At 38.3% G+C, this 18,755-nt stretch overlaps 1 protein-coding gene across 1 annotated transcript in view; it reads right to left on the bottom strand.

The window, feature by feature from the left end:
- LOC149220561 (cytochrome P450 71AU50-like) overlaps window positions 1-17,977 on the bottom strand; it is a 66,315-nt gene extending 48,338 nt beyond the window's left edge. The window contains exon 1 of the mRNA XM_089384812.1: window positions 16,821-17,977. Coding sequence (XP_089240938.1) covers window positions 16,821-17,753 — 933 coding nt within the window. The 5' untranslated portion in view covers window positions 17,754-17,977. The remainder of the gene's footprint in view (window positions 1-16,820) is intronic.
- Between the last annotated feature and the right edge of the window lie 778 nt (window positions 17,978-18,755).

The following is an 18,755-nucleotide window of genomic DNA, read 5'->3' as shown; positions in this document are numbered from 1 at the left end:
TTACATTATTCTTTTTGAAGCCAACATGAGGAGGATACTTTGCTTGGTTTTGGAGGGCTATTTATACTTATCTAATGACTCATATAAAATGTAGTATGCCCAAGAAGGGTCCTTTATACATGACATAGACTCAATTTGACTTTTATGACAAATCCTAAAGGCTCTCAGTGGGAGCCATCACTAAAAATAAAATTCCTTGCTCATGAAACCCATAAGACAAGCATAATAATAATTTTATTTTTCTTCTTTTCATCAATTACATAAAATCACAATTACACATGTCATTATGAAGACCGAACCTAGTTACTTTTCAACAGAGGGATCCCATGAATAACATTATGAGGACATCCTGGTGGACTACTTCAACTTTTGAGGCATGTGCAACAAATCTTGCCATATGATCAACTGCAGAAAGCGGATCATTGCCAAACTTAAGCACCCCATGTATAGCATTCCAAGTGACATGATTAGGGTGCCCAAGGACGTCAGCAATATGCAAGGGAAGAAATTCATCGAAGAAAGACATCCTATTAGGATACACATGTAAATTATGTAGGAGTCACCGAGGTGAATTTAGAGATGCCTAGGGACATGCTTGCTTTACCCTACAAGCATTGACCTTCAAGTTCAATGAAGAACTAGGGCTTCGTTCTTCCAATGGAGTCGCCAAAAGATATGTCAATAATGTCGCATGGGAACTAGACACACATCTCGTGTCCCTCGCAACGGTGCCAAAAATGTCGTTGCACAAACTAGTAGGCCTAGTATATAGGCTAAAGCTAGAGAGCACAACAACAATTTGGGACAAAGGCCCACTGTCACCACAGCCTATGTCCCCTTCTCTTCTCGAATTTTCACCGATGGGAAGAGTCCCAGTATCCCTCACTTGTGGTTAATGTGTCTGTGATGGGGTCCAAAGTGAGGCAAGTATGGCTCATTCAATGGAAAGGCTCAATTTAGGTGTGAGTTTTGGTAGAAGCTAGAATGGCTTTCCACGAAAAAACCCTTGAGAGAGAGAAAGACTATACTAGACCTAGGGTTGAGGTATGTGACGAGATAGGAATTCATCCAAGGTCAATATAGTCAAGAGAATAGGCTTTGAATGATATTCTACTTAAATTACAAACCTTCAAGGAATCCCCAAGTTAAAGGGAAGCTTCAAGGGTTCCCACCTGGTGTGATAGCTAGGGCACCAAATAAAATGAGATTCAACTGTCGAAATTCGTTCAAAATTGTGGATGCCTAGAGGAGACATTAAGGAAGAGTCGTGTCCAAACATAATCCAAAAATTCCTCCTCCCTAAAATTTCGTACCAAGCCCTATAGAGGCTCCCTTAGCCTTGAGGGACGAGAAAAAGAGAGAGAAGGTGAAGAAAAAGAGATTTGTCAATGAGAAGGTGATCACCAAGTATTTCGCTCTTCAAGGAAACCTAATGCAACTTCACTAACCCTAGAGGAGGTAGCTTCGCAGCTACAAAAGAATTTTATACTGCATTGCCAATATTTGATGGAGTTTCAAGGTTGCCATATGTGAGACTAACACCTAGGAACATTCATTCATCATTGTCCATGAGTAATGCATGCAATATTTCCAATAATTTTAATGTTCTCACAATTTCGCATTAATTAGGGCACATTAAAAATCATGAAAAGACATTCCATACATTAGAAATTAATCATTGCAAAATATAGCATCAAAATGTACTTACAAGACAATGAGAGTATATCCATCCATCAATATTGCAAAAAGAAACTCCAAAAAAAGATATCGGAAGTTTCCAAATGTCAAAGTGCATCCCAACATCCAAAATTTAGTCCAAAATTCCAGGTCTGAGTTTCTCAAGTAGAGAGATCGAAATCCAAGTGATGATGAAAGATACAAATGAGGTCTCTTCTATTTATATGAGGATCTTCTAGTCCGATCTGGTCTAATTTGGCCTAATTAAGCCCCTAATAATATTTTAATGTGCGAAATAGATGTCTTTGGTGACAAGCCCACCAAATAGCTACTAAAGTGAATGATAAGCCATCCCAAGAGGGCCGAAATAGTGAAAAATGGAGTAAGATGGGTCGTTGGAAGGCCAAGATGAGTCCTCTAAGTGCCATGATGAAGAGGAGGGCTCCATAAATGATGATCAAGGGGGTGGCCCCTTGATTTCCAAGCAAAACATCGAGTGGTGCTCCCAAGTGGTTGTGGGGCACAATCAATGGTCTCATGGGTCTCCAGTGGCTCAATAATAGGTCGATGCAACATCAATGAGGGCTAGAAGATGACACATGCCCTCCCATGTCTCTTCAGGTGAGAGAAAACCTCCTATGGGCCCTAGATCAATTTCCAAGTGTCGAGTGCAATGTGTAGACGACTGGGTAACGTGGTCCAAATGCATCATCATCTCTGTATAATTAGGGCATGAACAAGCAATGTGGTGGTGCTGAAGAAGCCCATGGCGTAGCAATGGATGCTCTGCAATGGTGGAGGCCCATGGCTCTCAACGCTCACCCTACAAGTGCCATTATGACCCTCCAGAGGGCTTGGATCCCGCATAGGGAGACCAAGTCCAAGATGAAGACCCACTTGCAATCCTGTACAAGATCCAATGCGTCTTCTAAACTTCCAGTACAATTAATCATTAGTGAAATTGAGTAAATAGGCTTGTTAATCAAGGGCAGAAGTGGACACTTCATAGTGGCATGCCCTTCCAAATGGGCTTCAAAATGTACAAGTGTTTCCTTGCTCGACAAGAGAGGTTATTAAAGCACCCTATTAAGTGGTTTCAATCTTTAAGGAAGTGACAAATCCATGGTAGATCCATCAAATGGCAGGTGTCATGTGAAATGATGATGGAGCGAAGTGGGGCAATAGGAAAGGCTCCAAGCCACATGCCATGGTACAAGGGAAGCAAGAATGAGAGAAGCCCACACCTTAGGTACATGAATGTAGCACGGAGCAATCGTGGTACATAAGTTACCTCGACCTTCATTTTTCCACACTTCTTCATATGTCTTTTGTTTTTTGTTGATTTTTCTCCATTTTATTGCTCAGGGTTCCAGGGGATGAGAGCATGATGTGTATGATGAAGCAGCGATTACCCCCTTAAGGTTGGGTTATTTATCACCTACCAGGGGTTGGGACAATCATGGATTCCTTAATGATGCAGGGGACACTCATAGGGGCCCTAGGAACTAGCGTGATGGCCACAGTGATACGGGGTAGAGTTCATGTTTGGCTTTTGCCCATGTGCTAAATTCTTATGTTCCAGCCATCTTTTGCATTTTGTGGTACTTTTCTATTGTATGTGGCCATATTATGCTTTTACCCTTCTTTTTAGCTGCATCAACCTCTGGGATATCGTTCCAAGCCCGACCCAAAGTGTGGACAAGGGAAGGGGGAGGCTAACACCTTGCAGACTCAATGGACAAATGTGGGCCCAGATGGGGAAAGTTTGAAAAGGGCTTGTAATGAGCAGAGGGGAGTGAGATATATGGTATCGAGAAGCGAGACCACGCAACCAAAATTAGGGTTTCTCATGTAGTGCCACTCCTAAAGCTAATATCCAGTAAAGGAGATCCCACGGGACTAGGGTACAAGATTAACCCCCAAGTTGAGGTAAGGGAACAAGCATACAGTCCAAGCCCATTCTTTCCATCAAATCCCCCACCAATATATGTCCAAATGTGCCCAAGAAAAGCAAGCATAAACACCCAATTACATAATGAAAAGTTATACCTTCGAGGTTGTAAGGCCCACCTTCAGACATACGATCATAACATATGAGCAAGGGCACACAATAGCTAGCTTAGGTGGTGGAGAATGATAGCACATCAAGCTATCCGGTAGCTGCAAGGGGTTGTGGGCTACCAGCTGAAGGCAAATCTAGGGGAAAATTTCTCCTATAGGGGTCACACACTAGTGGTCAATAACAAATCCAACGAAAATGAATCAAATACATTGGATCGATTGTCGAAAAAGCTAAGAATGAGAGACAGGTTTGAAATGAATATTGATACGAAAATTCTTATCTACTTGAATGAACAAATTTAAAACTAACTTGTAACCCAAGACACAAAATTGTCTCTACTCAATTTGCAACAGAATAGGAACAGAAATAACAGAGACACAATATCAAAAAAATAGTTTTCTAGGGAACCCAACTGAGAAAACTCTATGCTTGATTGAGAATTTTATTGATAGAAGAATGACCAATAAATCTCTTACAAAAACAAACTTGTTTCAAAAGAAACCAATCTAGTTGTTCTACTTGTACTAAGTTGAAACACCTACAAGACTCTGATCCATGCTTCCCTATTTCGTTGTGCAAATCCCAAGGAAATTCTCCTATAAATTTGCGCACAAGCCTCTCTTGGTACGTTGATCCTCTCACAAGCTCACACACACAAACACAAATATGTGTTCTCTACTACCTTATCTCACCAACTCGTGCTCACAAGACAATGAATAACAATGTGCCTTGATCCTCCTTTTAAGCTTTTCAAATAGGCTAAATATGGCAAGTCTTTATTTTAGGAAATCGAATTGTTGGTTGAATAGTTAACAAAGGCTATAAAATTGTTGTAGCTCGTCCTACCTTAATTTAGAAGTTAAGGCTCTTTTAGTTTGTCGTTTCCCAAATTGACTCACACTAGAAGACAACAACTGAGCCTTCCACATCTACACTAGTCAAGCTGCTTCATGCACACATCCTAACTTTTAGGAATTCGCCCTAACTTTTAGGAACTTGTCCTAATTTTTAAGAATTAGCTCCTAACTTATAGGAATTGGTTCCTAACATATAGGAACGTGTGCATGCTAAGGAAAAATTGCTTCTGGTCTCTTTGACTAAGGCACAAGTCAAAGAAGGACCTTTCTCACTACTATTTTCAACAATTGATTCTAAAACTGCGAATGCAAGGTCTGTTTTCGCTCCCCAGACCCCAAACTTGGTGACCTTTGCAACAGCAAGCTTAAATGCTTCAACTCTAGTTGTCCCATTCACCTTAGACTACCAATTGGCATAGGCATTCTTCCTCCAGAACACGTTCGAAGCAATCCCTATTGAATCTCTTCTATTCGTGTTCACTTCATGGCTATTCGTCGTTGAATTCATCTTGAAACTCCAATTCTTGCCATGACAATGAAGCCACGATAGCCACAACAAGAGCTCCAGCGTGTTAACCAATAAAAGAAGCGAGGTTTTAATTGCTGAAAAGTGTAACTAGGTTCAGTGTTCATGACATGTGTAATTTTGATTTTATGTAATTGATGAAAAGAAGAGAAATAAAATTATTATTGTAATACGTGTCTCATGGGTTTCATGAGCAAGGAATTTTATTTTTAGTGATGGCTCCCATTGTGAGCCTTTAGGATTTGTCATCTAGTCATAAAGGTAAATTTGAGTCTATGTCATGTATAAAGGACCCTTCTTGGGCATGTTACATTTTGTCTGAGTCACTAAATAACTATGAAATCCCTCCAAGACAAGCACAAGACCTCTCCTTCAAGTTTGCTTCAAAAAGGAATAATGTAAACTCTCCAAAGGACATGTCGGCTCACATATATTCATGTCAGCTCATTATGATGGGAAACAACTATAAATAGGCAACTCAGCCTCATTTCTGATCGCAAATTTGGGTGAAGCTTTCAGTTATGGTCTGCGGTTGACAGAAGTGCGAGAAAGGGAGATAGAAGCCTCTCATCAAGCGAAGAACAAAGGAGGGGAATTCGAGCTATTTGTGGCATTGTTTTTGGGTACTTTTCTTAGCACGTGTGTCATGTGTTAAGGGTTCTGCAGTAGGGTTTCTTAGACAGCGAAAGAGCCAAGAAAGGAGTCTCTATATTAGCATACATCCTAAGTGAGGTCACAAGAGAAGTCTCCTAGTCAAGCGAAGAAGGAAGATATCTCACACATGAGAATTGCAAGGGTATAGATAGACCGAGAATTGCAGATTTGTTGATAAGACCGAAATTGCAGAAGTGCAGACAGTTTGACTTGCGTTGACCATAGAAGAAGGAAAGAGCTGCAAGTTTGTTTCAAGAAGGATTTCATCAAGAAAGGTTTGTGACTTGGTCTTGGAGTGGCAAATAGGTCAAGGGTATTGGTCTTGGTATTCGTCAATTGAAGTCTCTATAAGAAGAAGAATTTGTTCGGGTTTTCCTCTCAAGCAGGAGAGGTTTTGGCCCTCGCTGATAGCCTACATTCTATGTCTCTTGTCTCTTTATGTTTATGCATTGGTAGTTGTTTGATGAAGAAGAATACTATAATAACATAAGTAAAAGAAAATCCTAATCTAAGAAGTAAAAAGCATTCACAAGCAGTTATCTAAGAAGAGAAATCATCTAATACTTGATGCCCTAGATTTCTCAACATGGTATCAGAGCTAAGGTGACTAAGTCAAGGAAGGGCATCTTATCAAGGGACACTCAAGGATCAAATCTCGAGGAAGGCATCAAAGCAAATATCATTTTGAAGTTGAAGTATCTTGAAGACTATTCATTCAAAGGAAGCTAGATCAAAAGGCGTTGTCATCAAGACTCTAAGGCAATCTCTCTCTCGTTGAAACAAGATTCCTACCATTGAAGACATCATCAAGAAGTCATCATTGATCTTCATCAACAAGACTTCACCATCAAAAGGGATCTCCCTCTCTATGAGATCAAGGATCATTATTGAAGAAAACTATCTTCATCAAGGAGAAGTTTTCTATTCTCTATATCATCATCAACATCAAGGAAGCAGCAAGGAGAAGGAGCATCCTATCAAGTAAGTATATTTATGTCCACATCTGAATCTGTCAAAATGTCTTTTTGCAAGGAAAGCAACAAATTGGTTGGGGCTTCAAACTATCTTGCATGGAAGAAAAGGACAAATCTGAATCTCATTGAAAATGAGGTTATGGAACATGTCAAAGGATCTATCACTAAACCAAGAAAGGAAGATGCTCAAGCTCTTGCAAAGTATATGAAAGGGGAAGTTAGGGCTCAAAGGATTCTCATAGAATCTATCAAGGATCCCCTCATCCCATATGTATCCAAACTTGAAACTTCAAAAGAAATCTATGACAAACTGGTAGAGTTGTATTCCGTAAGCACTGCTGGAGAAGTCATCTCATTAAGGCAAGAACTCTACAAGCTGAAGATGTTAAGGGAAGATGGAATAAAGTCATACTTTATGAGGATATTTGAAATCCGGGATCAACTACAAGATCTGGGAGAAGTCATGTCTAATAGAGAAATGACTACAGTTGTATTAAATGCACTACCGGAGGAGTGGGGTAACTTTACTTCAAGTATTTATGGGAAGAAAGAAGCTACTCCATTCCAGGATCTATGGTCACTATGCAAGATTGAAGAATCTAGACTAAAGGCCAAATTTGATGTGGGAGCAGGTGAGCAAAATCAAGCATATGCTGCAATGACAAAAAGAAAGGGAAAATTTGGAAAGTTTGGTCCTCAGAAAAAGAAGAAGAACATGGCTAAAATACAATGCTATGGGTGTCAAGAATATGGGCATTATAGGAGAGATTGTCCTAAGATCAAGAAGGGCAATAACAAAAGAGGAAGAGAAGAAGCCCACATTACTGATGAAGTGGAGGAAGCTGAAAAGAAGAAATCCAAGAAGGAGGAAGTAATAGATCTCGACTATTGAGATAGTATTCCTCACCTAAGTTCTTTTCAAGTTCCTAAGTCTTCTGTTGTAAGATATGGCTATCATGATTCACTAAATGGGATGCATCAAGACATCATAGAAGCATTGAAAGCAAGAGCTCGAGACATCATCATAGAGAAGCATGAAAGATGGTTAGAATCTACGGAAGTCAAGGATATAGCTCTTAGGAATCTCATTGGAAACATAAGTGGCAAGGTCATCTAGTTCAAGGTTCATCATACATCTGTCAAAAGGAAACATCTGCTGATGGGGATACTTTAGATCCTCAAGATTCTCTGATGGAATCTTCATTGAAAGGTTCACCGATCATGAGGGGAAGCAAGTGTTTCATCAAGAATTCCAAACTTGTGGAATTCATGGGATGATGGTATGATGACATAAAAGTGAAGCAGATCAAGGGATTGGAGCTCTTTCAATCAAGGAAGCTATTGCGGGAAGTTTGGATGACCTAAAGGAAAAATGAGGTATGTGGGATTACATTTGATATTGTGGAAGTTATGTCATATGGTTGCAGATATCATGAACCAATGCTCTATCTTAAAAGCATGATCAAAAGAAAGGATCTCTTCGCTCAAAGGGATGCAGGAATGTGTGGGTCACACATTCACTAGATGAAATCAACATAATATGTCCTCATATGAAGTATGAGGTGGTTGAGTACAATTGAGAAACTCTTATTGGAAGCTCCTAGGAATGAAATGTGTGAAGAAAGGAAGGAAGAGATCATGGAATATGCAATCGTGGTAAAGGCAATCAACATCCGAAAGACCAAGAAGAATTGACTAGGATATCTCCATGGAAGATATGAAGACTCTAATGGAGTCTGACTTGACAATATATATCTTTGGGAGATGTGTCGATATGTATGCAGGATGCTGATGCAAACTAGAAGATGTCATGATGAAAGACCATCACAAAGGTAATGTTGATTTTAATGTTCATTCCTTTATTTTTGAACAAATATCTGGATGGGTTTATGCAGGGCTGCCGAGGGAAGATCTATGGATGTCTTCCACCACCGATGCACATGTAGTAGGATGAAAGATCCTTAAGTAAACATGGCATGAAGAAAGCAGCATGGCATGAAGGAAGGCCAAATATGGACTGATGGATCACTTTTTGATGATGACATGGTTGACTCATGGATGAAAGTGATGGATGGTCGGTGCCCTATGTAGAAGTCCCAAACATGAAGACTCCTAGATAACAAAAAGAAGTTCATGACATCATGAGGAGGAGTTCTTCAAGCAGCTGGTTGTCCCATCATCTCCACCTGAGGAGCTGTTGTAGGTCCCTAATTAAGAGGGATCCTGGAAACAAGTTTCTTACTTGGAAGAAACTTGGAAATTCCTAAGCCAAGAGGGAGTTTAGGTACATTCCTTCCGTAGGAATGAGTACATTCCTTTATTGGAATAGATATATCCTCCCTAATTAAGAGGGAGAGATAGACATATCATTCTTGTCTTCACTTGGGAAGACAGAATGGAGGATTGGGTAAACATCTTGCATTTGATACTCTTTGAGGATGAGTTGGGGCATCCAAGATAAGAATAGTCGTAGAGGACCAATATTATTTAAGGACTGAGAATCCAAGATAAGAGTAGTCCTGGTGGAACACATGCCGAGAACCCGGGTGGAGTATGTTCCGAGAAAGACAATGATGAGGGTGTCTATACATCATTGGTCTCACCATCATTGTGCTCTGATCTTATGGAGAGATAGAGTCGTTAGTCAAGGCCTTGCTATGTGAGAATGTTGGTTGATATGATGCTAAACAGATGGGTTACCAATCTGATTCTTCTTATGAGAATTCCTCAAATTGAGAATGACCAAGTACCATTATGGATACCTCCCTAGTTAAGAGGGAGTGTTGAAAAATGTAACTAGGTTTGGTCTTCATGAAATGTGTAATTGTGATTTTATGTAATTGATGAAAAGAAGAAAAATAAAATTATTATCGTAATACTTGTCTCATGGGTTTCATGAACAAGGAATTTTATTTTTAATGATGGCTCCCATTGTGAGCCTTTAGGATTTGTCATCTAGTCATAAAGGTCAATTTGAGTCTATGTGATGTATAAAGGACCCTTCTTAGGCATGTTACATTTTGTATGAGTCACTAAATAAGTATGAAATCCCTCTGAGACAAGCACAAGACCTCTCCTTCAAGTCAGCTTCAAAAAGGAATAATGTAAACTCTCCAAAGGACATGTCAGGTCACATATACTCATGTCGGCTCATTATGATGGGAAACAATTATAAATAGGCAGCTCAGCCTCATTTCTAATCACAGATTTGGGTGAAGCTTTCAGTTATCATCTACGGTTGACAGAAGTGCGAGAAAGGGAGATAGAAGCCTCTCATCAAGCGAAGAACAAAGGAGGAGATTTCAAGCTATTTGTGGCATTTTTTGGGGTACTTTTCTTAGCACGTGTGTCATGTGTTAAGGGTTCTACAGTAGGGTTTCTCAAAGAGCGAAGGAGCCAAGAAAGGAGTCTCTATATCAGCATACATCCTAGCCAAGGTCACAAGAGAAGTCTCCTAGTCAATCGAAGAAGGAAGATATCTCAAAACAACTCACACATGAGAATTGCAAGGGTATAGATAGACCGAGAATTGCAGATATGTGGATAAGACCGAAATTGCAAAAGTGCAGACAAATTGACTTGCATTGACCATAGAAGAAGGAAAGAGTTGCAAGTTTGTTTCAAGAAGGATTTAATCAAGAAAGGTTTGTGACTTGGTCTTGGAGTAGCAAATAGGTCAAGAGTCTTGGTCTTGGTATTCGTCAATTGAAGTCTCTATAAGAAGAAGAATTTGTTCAGGTTTTCCTCTCAAGAAAGCAAGGCTTTGGCCCCGGCTAATAGCCTACATTTTGTGTCTCTTGTCTCTTTATGTTTATGCATTGGTAGCTGTTTGATGAAGAAGAACACTATAATAACCTATGTTGCCAGGAAACGTGGGTTCAAGGACGGGTACATCATTTTTTGAAACAGGGTGCGTGGGTTCGTCGGGGGTATTTTATAGTTTATATATGTAATATATAAATATTATATTTTATAAATTATAATATATATGAATTTGTATATTTTTCAACTTTAAAAAAGAAAACTAAAATATTTATGATTTAATCTTTAAATATGTAGACATGCACATCATTGAACATTCAACATTCACAATGAAATTTCAAAATTTCTAGTTTGATATCAAGTGCAAATTGGAGTTCACATATTAATAAGATTCATGATATATGTCCATTGTCACACTACATTCAAAATTTGCCTTAAGGCATCTCCAAACAAAAACTAGGAAATTTTAAAATACTAAAATAAAAATAGCTAATAGTGAACAATGCCTTCCTCAAGCCATGTCATCAACATCTATGTCATCAACATCACTCATATTTTCAGTCAGCATGCTCTTCACGTAGGAATCACTCTCATCTTGAGGCTCCTGCTCATCCATAGCAACTGGAGGTAGCTCAATAAGGCCATCTGGTTGTATCTCCTTGTCCACACACATAACATCATTTGTGTATTGGTCCCATCTCCTGAAAGAACCCTCCTTGTACCCAAGGTCTTTTCGAGAAATGAGACGAAGTGTGCTATGAATGTACACTAAGTTCTCTGCCTTCTTTGAGCCCAACCTATTTCTCTTTCCTAAATGGATAAAGGCATAAATACTCCAATTCCTCTCACAAGATGAAGAACTAACTACCTGAAATATTAGGGGAAGCCCATTAAATTAATTAAAAATTTAAAAATAAAAACTAAAATGAACCTCAAAGAACCTGATTTTGGGGTTCTAGGTACCCATGGGTTCTAGGTACCCATCATTAGGGTTCTCCGTACCCATCAAGACAAAAGAACCCAAATTTTTTTAATGGAGAACCCAGTCCTTCATAAAAGAACTCGGTTCTTATGGGTTCTTCTCAGAAGCACTTGTACCCACATCCGATACTTGGGGACGAGAACCCCTCCCCTGGGTTCGCGAATCCGTGCAACATAGATAATAACATAAGTAAAAGAAGATCCTAATCTAAGAAGTAAAAAGCATTCACAAGCAGTTATCTAAGAAGAGAAATCACCTAATCCTTGATGCCCTAGATTTCTCAACAATAATAACCCTTGGCCTTTAGGAATGGCATCTCCTCCCACTTGGAAGTCGATGGAGGAGGCTTCACACTTCTCAAAAATCATAGTTACAAATTGCATCCATGACTGCGAAAAAATAATCTATGTCTTTCACCAAATCCTCGGCTAAACTCAATGGGATGTCACATACATCAACATGCATCAATATTTATTAATCTCCTTTATAATTTGTTTAAGCATACTTTCCCCTTCAGGCTACAACCATTCTATGGTTAGAATTGGTCTTGGAGTGGCAAATAGGTCAAGAGTCTTGGTCTTGGTATTCGTCAATTGAAGTCTCTATAAGAAGAAGAATTTTTTCGGGTTTTCCTCTCAAGAAAGCGAGGTTTTGGCCCCGGCTAATAGCCTACATTTTGTGTCTCTTGTCTCTTTATGTTTATGCATTGGTCGCTGTTTGATGAAGAAGAACACTATAATAACCTATGTTGGCAGGAAATGTGGGTTCGGGGATGGGTAAGTCATTTTTTGAAACAGAGTGCGTGGGTTCGTCGGGAGTATTTTATAATTTATATATGTAATATATAAATATTATATTTTATAAATTATAATATATATGAATTTGTATATTTTTCAACTTTAAAAAAGAAAACTAAAATATTTATGATTTAAACTTTAAATATGTAGACATGCACATCAATGAACATTCAACATTCACAATGAAATTTCAAAATTTCTAGTTTGATATCAAGTGCAAATTGGAGTTTACATATTAATAAGATTCATGATATATGTCCATTGTCACACTACATTCAAAATTTGCCTTAAGGCATCTCCAAACAAAAACTAGGAAATTTTAAAATACTAAAATAAAAATAGCTAATAGTGAACAATGCCTTCATCAAGCCATGTCGCCAACATCTATGTTATTAGCATCACTCATATTTTCAGTTAGCATGCTCTCCACGTAGGAATCACTCTCATCTTGAGGCTCCTGCTCATCCATAGCAATTGGAGGTAGCTCAATAAGGCCATCTGGTTGTATCTCCTTGTCCACACACATAACATCATTTGTGTATTGGTCCCATCTCTTGAAAAGACCCTCCTTGTACCCAAGGTCTTTTCGAGATATGAGAAGAAGTGTGCTATGAATGTACACTAAGTTCTCTGCCTTCTTTGAGCCCAACCTATTTCTCTTTTCTAAATGGATAAAGGCATAAATACTCCAATTCCTCTCGCAAGATGAAGAACTAACTACCTAGAATATTAGGGGAAGCCCATTAAATTAATTAAAAATTAAAAATAAAAACTAAAATGAACCCCAAAGACCCTGATTTTGGGGTTCTAGGTACCCATAATTAGGGTTCTCCGTACCCATCAAGATAAAAGAACCCAAATCTTTTTAATGGAGAACCCAGTCCTTAATAGAAGAACCTGGTTCTTATGGGTTCTTCTCAGAAGCACCTGTACCCAAATCCGATACTTGGGGACGAGAACCCCTCCCCTGGGTTCGCAAACCCATGCAACATAGATAATAACATAAGTAAAAGAAGATCCTAATCTAAGAAGTAAAAATCATTCACAAGCAGTTATCTAAGAAGAGAAATCACCTAATACTTGATGCCCTAGATTTATCAACAATAATAACACTTGGCCTTTAGCAATGGCATCTCTTCCCACTTGGAAGTCGATAGAGGAGGCTTCACACTTCTCAAAAATCACAGTTACAAATTGCATCCATGACTGCGAAAAAATAGTCTCTGTCTTTCACCAAATCCTCGGTTAAACTCAATGAGATGTCACATACATCAACATGCATCAATATTTATTAATCTCCTTTATAATTTGTTTAGCATACTTTCCCCTTCAGGCTGCAACCATTCTATGGTTAGAATTGGTCTTCGAGAGGCAAATAGGTCAAGAGTCTTGGTCTTGGTATTCGTCAATTGAAGTCTCTAGAAGAAGAAGAATTTGTTCGGGTTTTCCTCTCAAGAAAGCGAGGTTTTGGCCCCGGCTAATAGCCTACATTTTGTGTCTCTTGTCTCTTTATGTTTATGCATTGGTAGCTGTGTGATGAAGAAGAACACTATAATAATCTATGTTGCCAGGAAAGGTGGGTTCGAGGACGCGTACGTCATTTTTTGAAACAAGGTGCATGGGTTCGTTGGGGGTATTTTATAATTTATATATATAATATATAAATATTATATTTTATAAGTTATAATATATATGAATTTGTATATTTTTCAACTTTAAAAAAGAAAACTAAAATACTTATGATTTAAACTTTAAATATGTAGACATGCACATCATTGAACATTCAACATTCACAATGAAATTTCAAAATTTCTAGTTTGATATCAAGTGCAAATTGGAGTTTACATATTAATAAGATTCATGATATATGTGCATTGTCACACTACATTCAAAATTTGCCTTAAGGCATCTCCAAACAAAAACTAGGAAATTTAAATAGCTAATAGTGAACAATGCCTTCCTCAAGCCATGTCATCAACATCTATGTCATCAGCATCACTCATATTTTCAGTTAGCATGCTCTCCACGTAGGAATCACTCTCATCTTGAGGCTCCTGCTCATCCATAGCAACTGGAGGTAGCTCAATAAGGCCATCTGATTGTATCTCCTTGTCCACACACATAACATCATTTGTGTATTGGTCCCATCTCTTGAGAGGACCTTCCTTGTACCCAAGGTCTTTTCGAGATATGAGACGAATTGTGCTTTGAATGTACACTAAGTTCTCTGCCTCTTTTAGCCCAAACTATTTCTCTTTTCTAAATGGATAAAGGCATAAATACTCCAATTCCTCTCGCAAGATGAAGAACTAACTACCTAAAATATTAGGGGAAGCCCATTAAATTAATTAAAAAATTAAAAATAAAAACTAAAATGAACCCCAAAGAACCTGATTTTGGGGTTCGAGGTACCCATCATTAGGGTTCTCCGTACCCATCAAGACAAAAGAACCCAAATATTTTTAATGGAGAACCCAGTCCTTCATAGAAGAACCTGGTTCTTATGGGTTCTTCTCAAAAGCACCTGTACCCAAATCCGATACCTGGAGACAAGAACCCCTCCCCTGGGTTCGCGAACCCGTGCAACATAGATAATAACATAAGTAAAATAAGATCCTAATCTAAGAAGTAAAAAGCATTCACGAGCAGTGATTTGAGAAGAGAAATCACCTAATACTTGATGCCCTAGATTTCTCAACAATAATAACCCTTCGCCTTTAGCAATGGCATCTCCTCCCACTTGGAAGTCGATGGAGGAGGCTTCACACTTCTCAAAAATCACAGTTAGAAATTGCATCCATGACCGCAAAAAAATAGTCTATGTCTTTCACCAAATCCTCGGCTAAACTCAATGGGATGTCACATACATCAACATGCATCAATATTTATTAATCTCCTTTATAATTTGTTTAAGCATACTTTCCCCTTCGGGCTGCAACCATTCTATGGTTAGAATTGGCAGATAAATATCACTAGCTTACTTTAAACAGATATATAAGACAATCATCCATACACTTCACACAGATTCAATACCATTCTTAATTACAATAACAACTTATCTGACCGGAAAAGATTTCTGGGAAAATTATGGGAGAGAGCATGTTCCTCCCAACCAACGAGTTGCACACCCGCAACTACCCTCGAGCTCAGACTTCTTGCCTCCTTCAATCTATGATTATCTTGGAATGACAATCCCTTACTACTTTACTTCAGTGTTATTTAATGTTTTCTTCCCAGCAGATTTCTCTAGCAGCGACTCGCTTTTAAGGTCTGCCTCTTTTTTTGCTTTACCTAGGTTTTTTTTTCTTTTAATTCGGAAAAAGTCTTTCAATTTTCCTCTTAAGCACACATTTCTCTCCTACTGTGCTTTTCTTTACTTTTTACCCAACTCAGCATTTCTCTCTAGCTAAGTTTATCCTTCCACTGAACATAATATCTCTCGCCAATTTTTTTGTTTCCCTAGTGGCAATCTTTCTCGCAGGATTTTTTTGGAGAAAGATTTGGGAAGGTCCACCATTTGGACTTAACCACTAAACAATTCCTAGGATAGTGAGAAGTCCATATTACTCATGTGTTCTTTCCCATAACATTTCCCAAAAGCAAACATTTATTCATCATAAATTTTATTACATAATCAATCAACTTAAGTCATGGCCCCCACAGCCATCAAGTTCAAACAATATTTACAAGTAAGTATAAAACAATCATGTGTGAAAAAGCAATTGCACCAAGGGTATTATAGCATGCATGCGGAGGGAATAATACTTAATGGTAGAGCTTAGAATTGACAAAGCAAGTAAAGCACATGGCAGAGTTCTCACTTTGCAGTAAAGCTACGCAAGAATGAATGGGCACTCGCAGACGCATTTGCTAGGATTTCGCCGAGAGAGAGTTGGGAGGTCCAGAAGAAGTAACGTCGGATTAACCAACAAAGGATTTCTGAGGGTTGCAGTAGACGGTGTCTTAATTTGGAGCCTGGGACATGTGCTCTGATACCATGTCAGGAGAACTCTTGAATTATATGATTTCCATTAATACGAACATCTTTATATACCAGAAAAGTGGTGCCCTTTGCAATTCCAATTCCAAGGTTTATTCCCATTTTAACCATTCAAATTTCTCTATTTATATATTTATATATTTTTGCCCCATCCATGAAGATTAGGTATTTAACATAATCAAAACAAAACTCACAAGTAAAAGTCCTATGAATAAATACAACCTAATTCCACTTTCTCAAAATCACAATAGAACCAACTTAAGTAACTTATCATCTGGATGAATAGTACCAACATTCTGGTCATGGACGTATAATATGCCAACTTGTTCAACTCTCCTGCCTCTTTTTGTTCCTTTTTATATTTTGGTACTTTATAGTCTAAATAAAAATAACTATTGACTATTTAGCAAAATATCTATTAACTTCAATTAATAAATAAATAAATAAACTCATTTTCTAGGAGGCTCCTCTACACACCACAAACCCTAAAACAAAAATATAACCCCAGGGATGAGAGCTGTCTACGTACGAAAATGGCTTCCTTGATGCCGTCTGGCGTAATTTTCATGTCCATTGTTGCATCTTCTGACAAAGAAATCAATACATCCACAAAGTCCTTAGACTCAGAGCCACTGACCTTCCTCCTCTCAAAGTGTTCCTCCAAAATGGTCTTCAAAAAACCATCAAAGACCCTGTGAATCTCAATCTGTCTTCGTTTAACCCCTTGTAAATCCAACCAACCCAACAGAGGAATAAAGTCCTCATAACCAAAAGAACCCGAAACAGCAAACTGGTCTTCTAGAACCTCCTTAAAACTCCTTCCACCCAGGTACGTTTCAGAGCAATTCTTGCCAAATGTCATTCTACAGATAATATTATTCGTCAGGAGAGAAACCTGCTTGCTAATATCTACAGCAAAGCAATTGTCATTATTGCTATTGAAAACATTATTGCCATCATTGTGATTGTTGGTTGTGGACTCCTGTAGTATGGATTGAATCATTGAAAAGACTTCTTGGACTCTGATGGGTTTGGAGGACTCCATTCTCTTGGGCGATAGAAGCTCCAGTGTGCAGATTTTTCGCATGAATTTCCAGTAGGGACCGTACTGGGCAAATGAAATCTTGGATGGGCTCTCATTGTGATTTTCCCCTTCCCATTCTGGGCGATTTGCGAATATGTGGTCGTGGGTTTTGAGTATCTGCTTGGCCATGTCGGAAGATGATACAACGATTGTTCGAAAGGAACCCAGGTAGAGAGTCATGATTGGGCCGTGGCTTTTTGCGAGATTGCAGAGGCATCTGTGAGGAAGATTGGAGATGGTGTGAAGGTTTCCTATGATGGGTAGGGGCCATGGACCTGGTGGGATTTGGGGTGGATTTGTTCTGGCGTAATTTCGATAGAGCAACGCTGAAATCACTAGGACTGTCAGAGGAATCAACACAATCTTCAGGAACTCCATTCGGTTTGGAGTGAATGTAGTAGGATTGAATTCCCTAAACTGTGCGCAGCCCTAAACCATTTTCCCTTTTCCCCTGATTCTGTATTTTGAATTTTTAGATATTTCCTTCTTGGGTTTGTATCTAGATTTATATACTTCTTGGGTTTGTATCTAGATTGATATATTTTTCTATTGCTGCAATTTTCCAACAATTTTCTAATGTAAACTGTTTGATTTTGAGATTTCTGGTTAACTTTTGCAGGGTAATCGTGTCACGGGAAGCTGTGTAATTTATAACTATGATTGCTGTTAGTATTCAGTCACGATTGTAATATCTTTTTTTATATTTTATATCAAATCAATTTCATAGTTAATAGTGTTTAGAGCTTGAGCTAATGGTGATTTAGGAATGGCAATCTAGGATGGGTGACCTTGCGAGAAGTCTTGATTACCGGGTGCAAGCCCCAGATGATTGACGATTGACGCTATGTGATTCATTTCACTAGTTTCAATCTCAAGATGAGTGACGATTGACGCTATGTGATTCATTTCACTAGTTTCAATCTCACTTCTTCACCCTTGTGAGCATCACCCGATGCAATAAGTGTTAAGTGGACTATTCAAAAAATCATGAGAAATTAATCAACTACAACTACCTCTCATAAAAATGGTCATAAATGAATGACTTACTTAACATAGTTGAATCCCAAAAAAATGATATCTAATATTTATATATTCATTTTCTCTTAAAAAATTCTATTCATACAAATATGGGGTTGACATCTTCTATTTTCACTCCTTTCACAATTTTCCCTGGAATACAATTATAAATTGAACCCAATCAAATTTGGGCTTTCTTTATTTTATAGTTTCAGGAACCCTTTAGAGTTATATCTTGTAAAGTTCAATAATTATTCGACAATTATCTTGTAAAAGAACCACTCTTCTATGTAGGATAAAATAGTCTTATTCGACAAGAAAAGATTATCTATGTATATATTTTCTTTTCTTTCAAAAGTTTTT

Source organism: Pinus tabuliformis, chromosome Q, assembly GCF_031772625.1.
Source record: "Pinus tabuliformis cultivar Carrire ecotype Pingquan chromosome Q, CPIR1, whole genome shotgun sequence".
Lineage (NCBI taxonomy): Eukaryota > Viridiplantae > Streptophyta > Pinopsida > Pinales > Pinaceae > Pinus > Pinus tabuliformis.
Note: the sequence above shows the minus strand (reverse complement) of the source record. Positions and strands in the feature narration are given on the sequence as shown.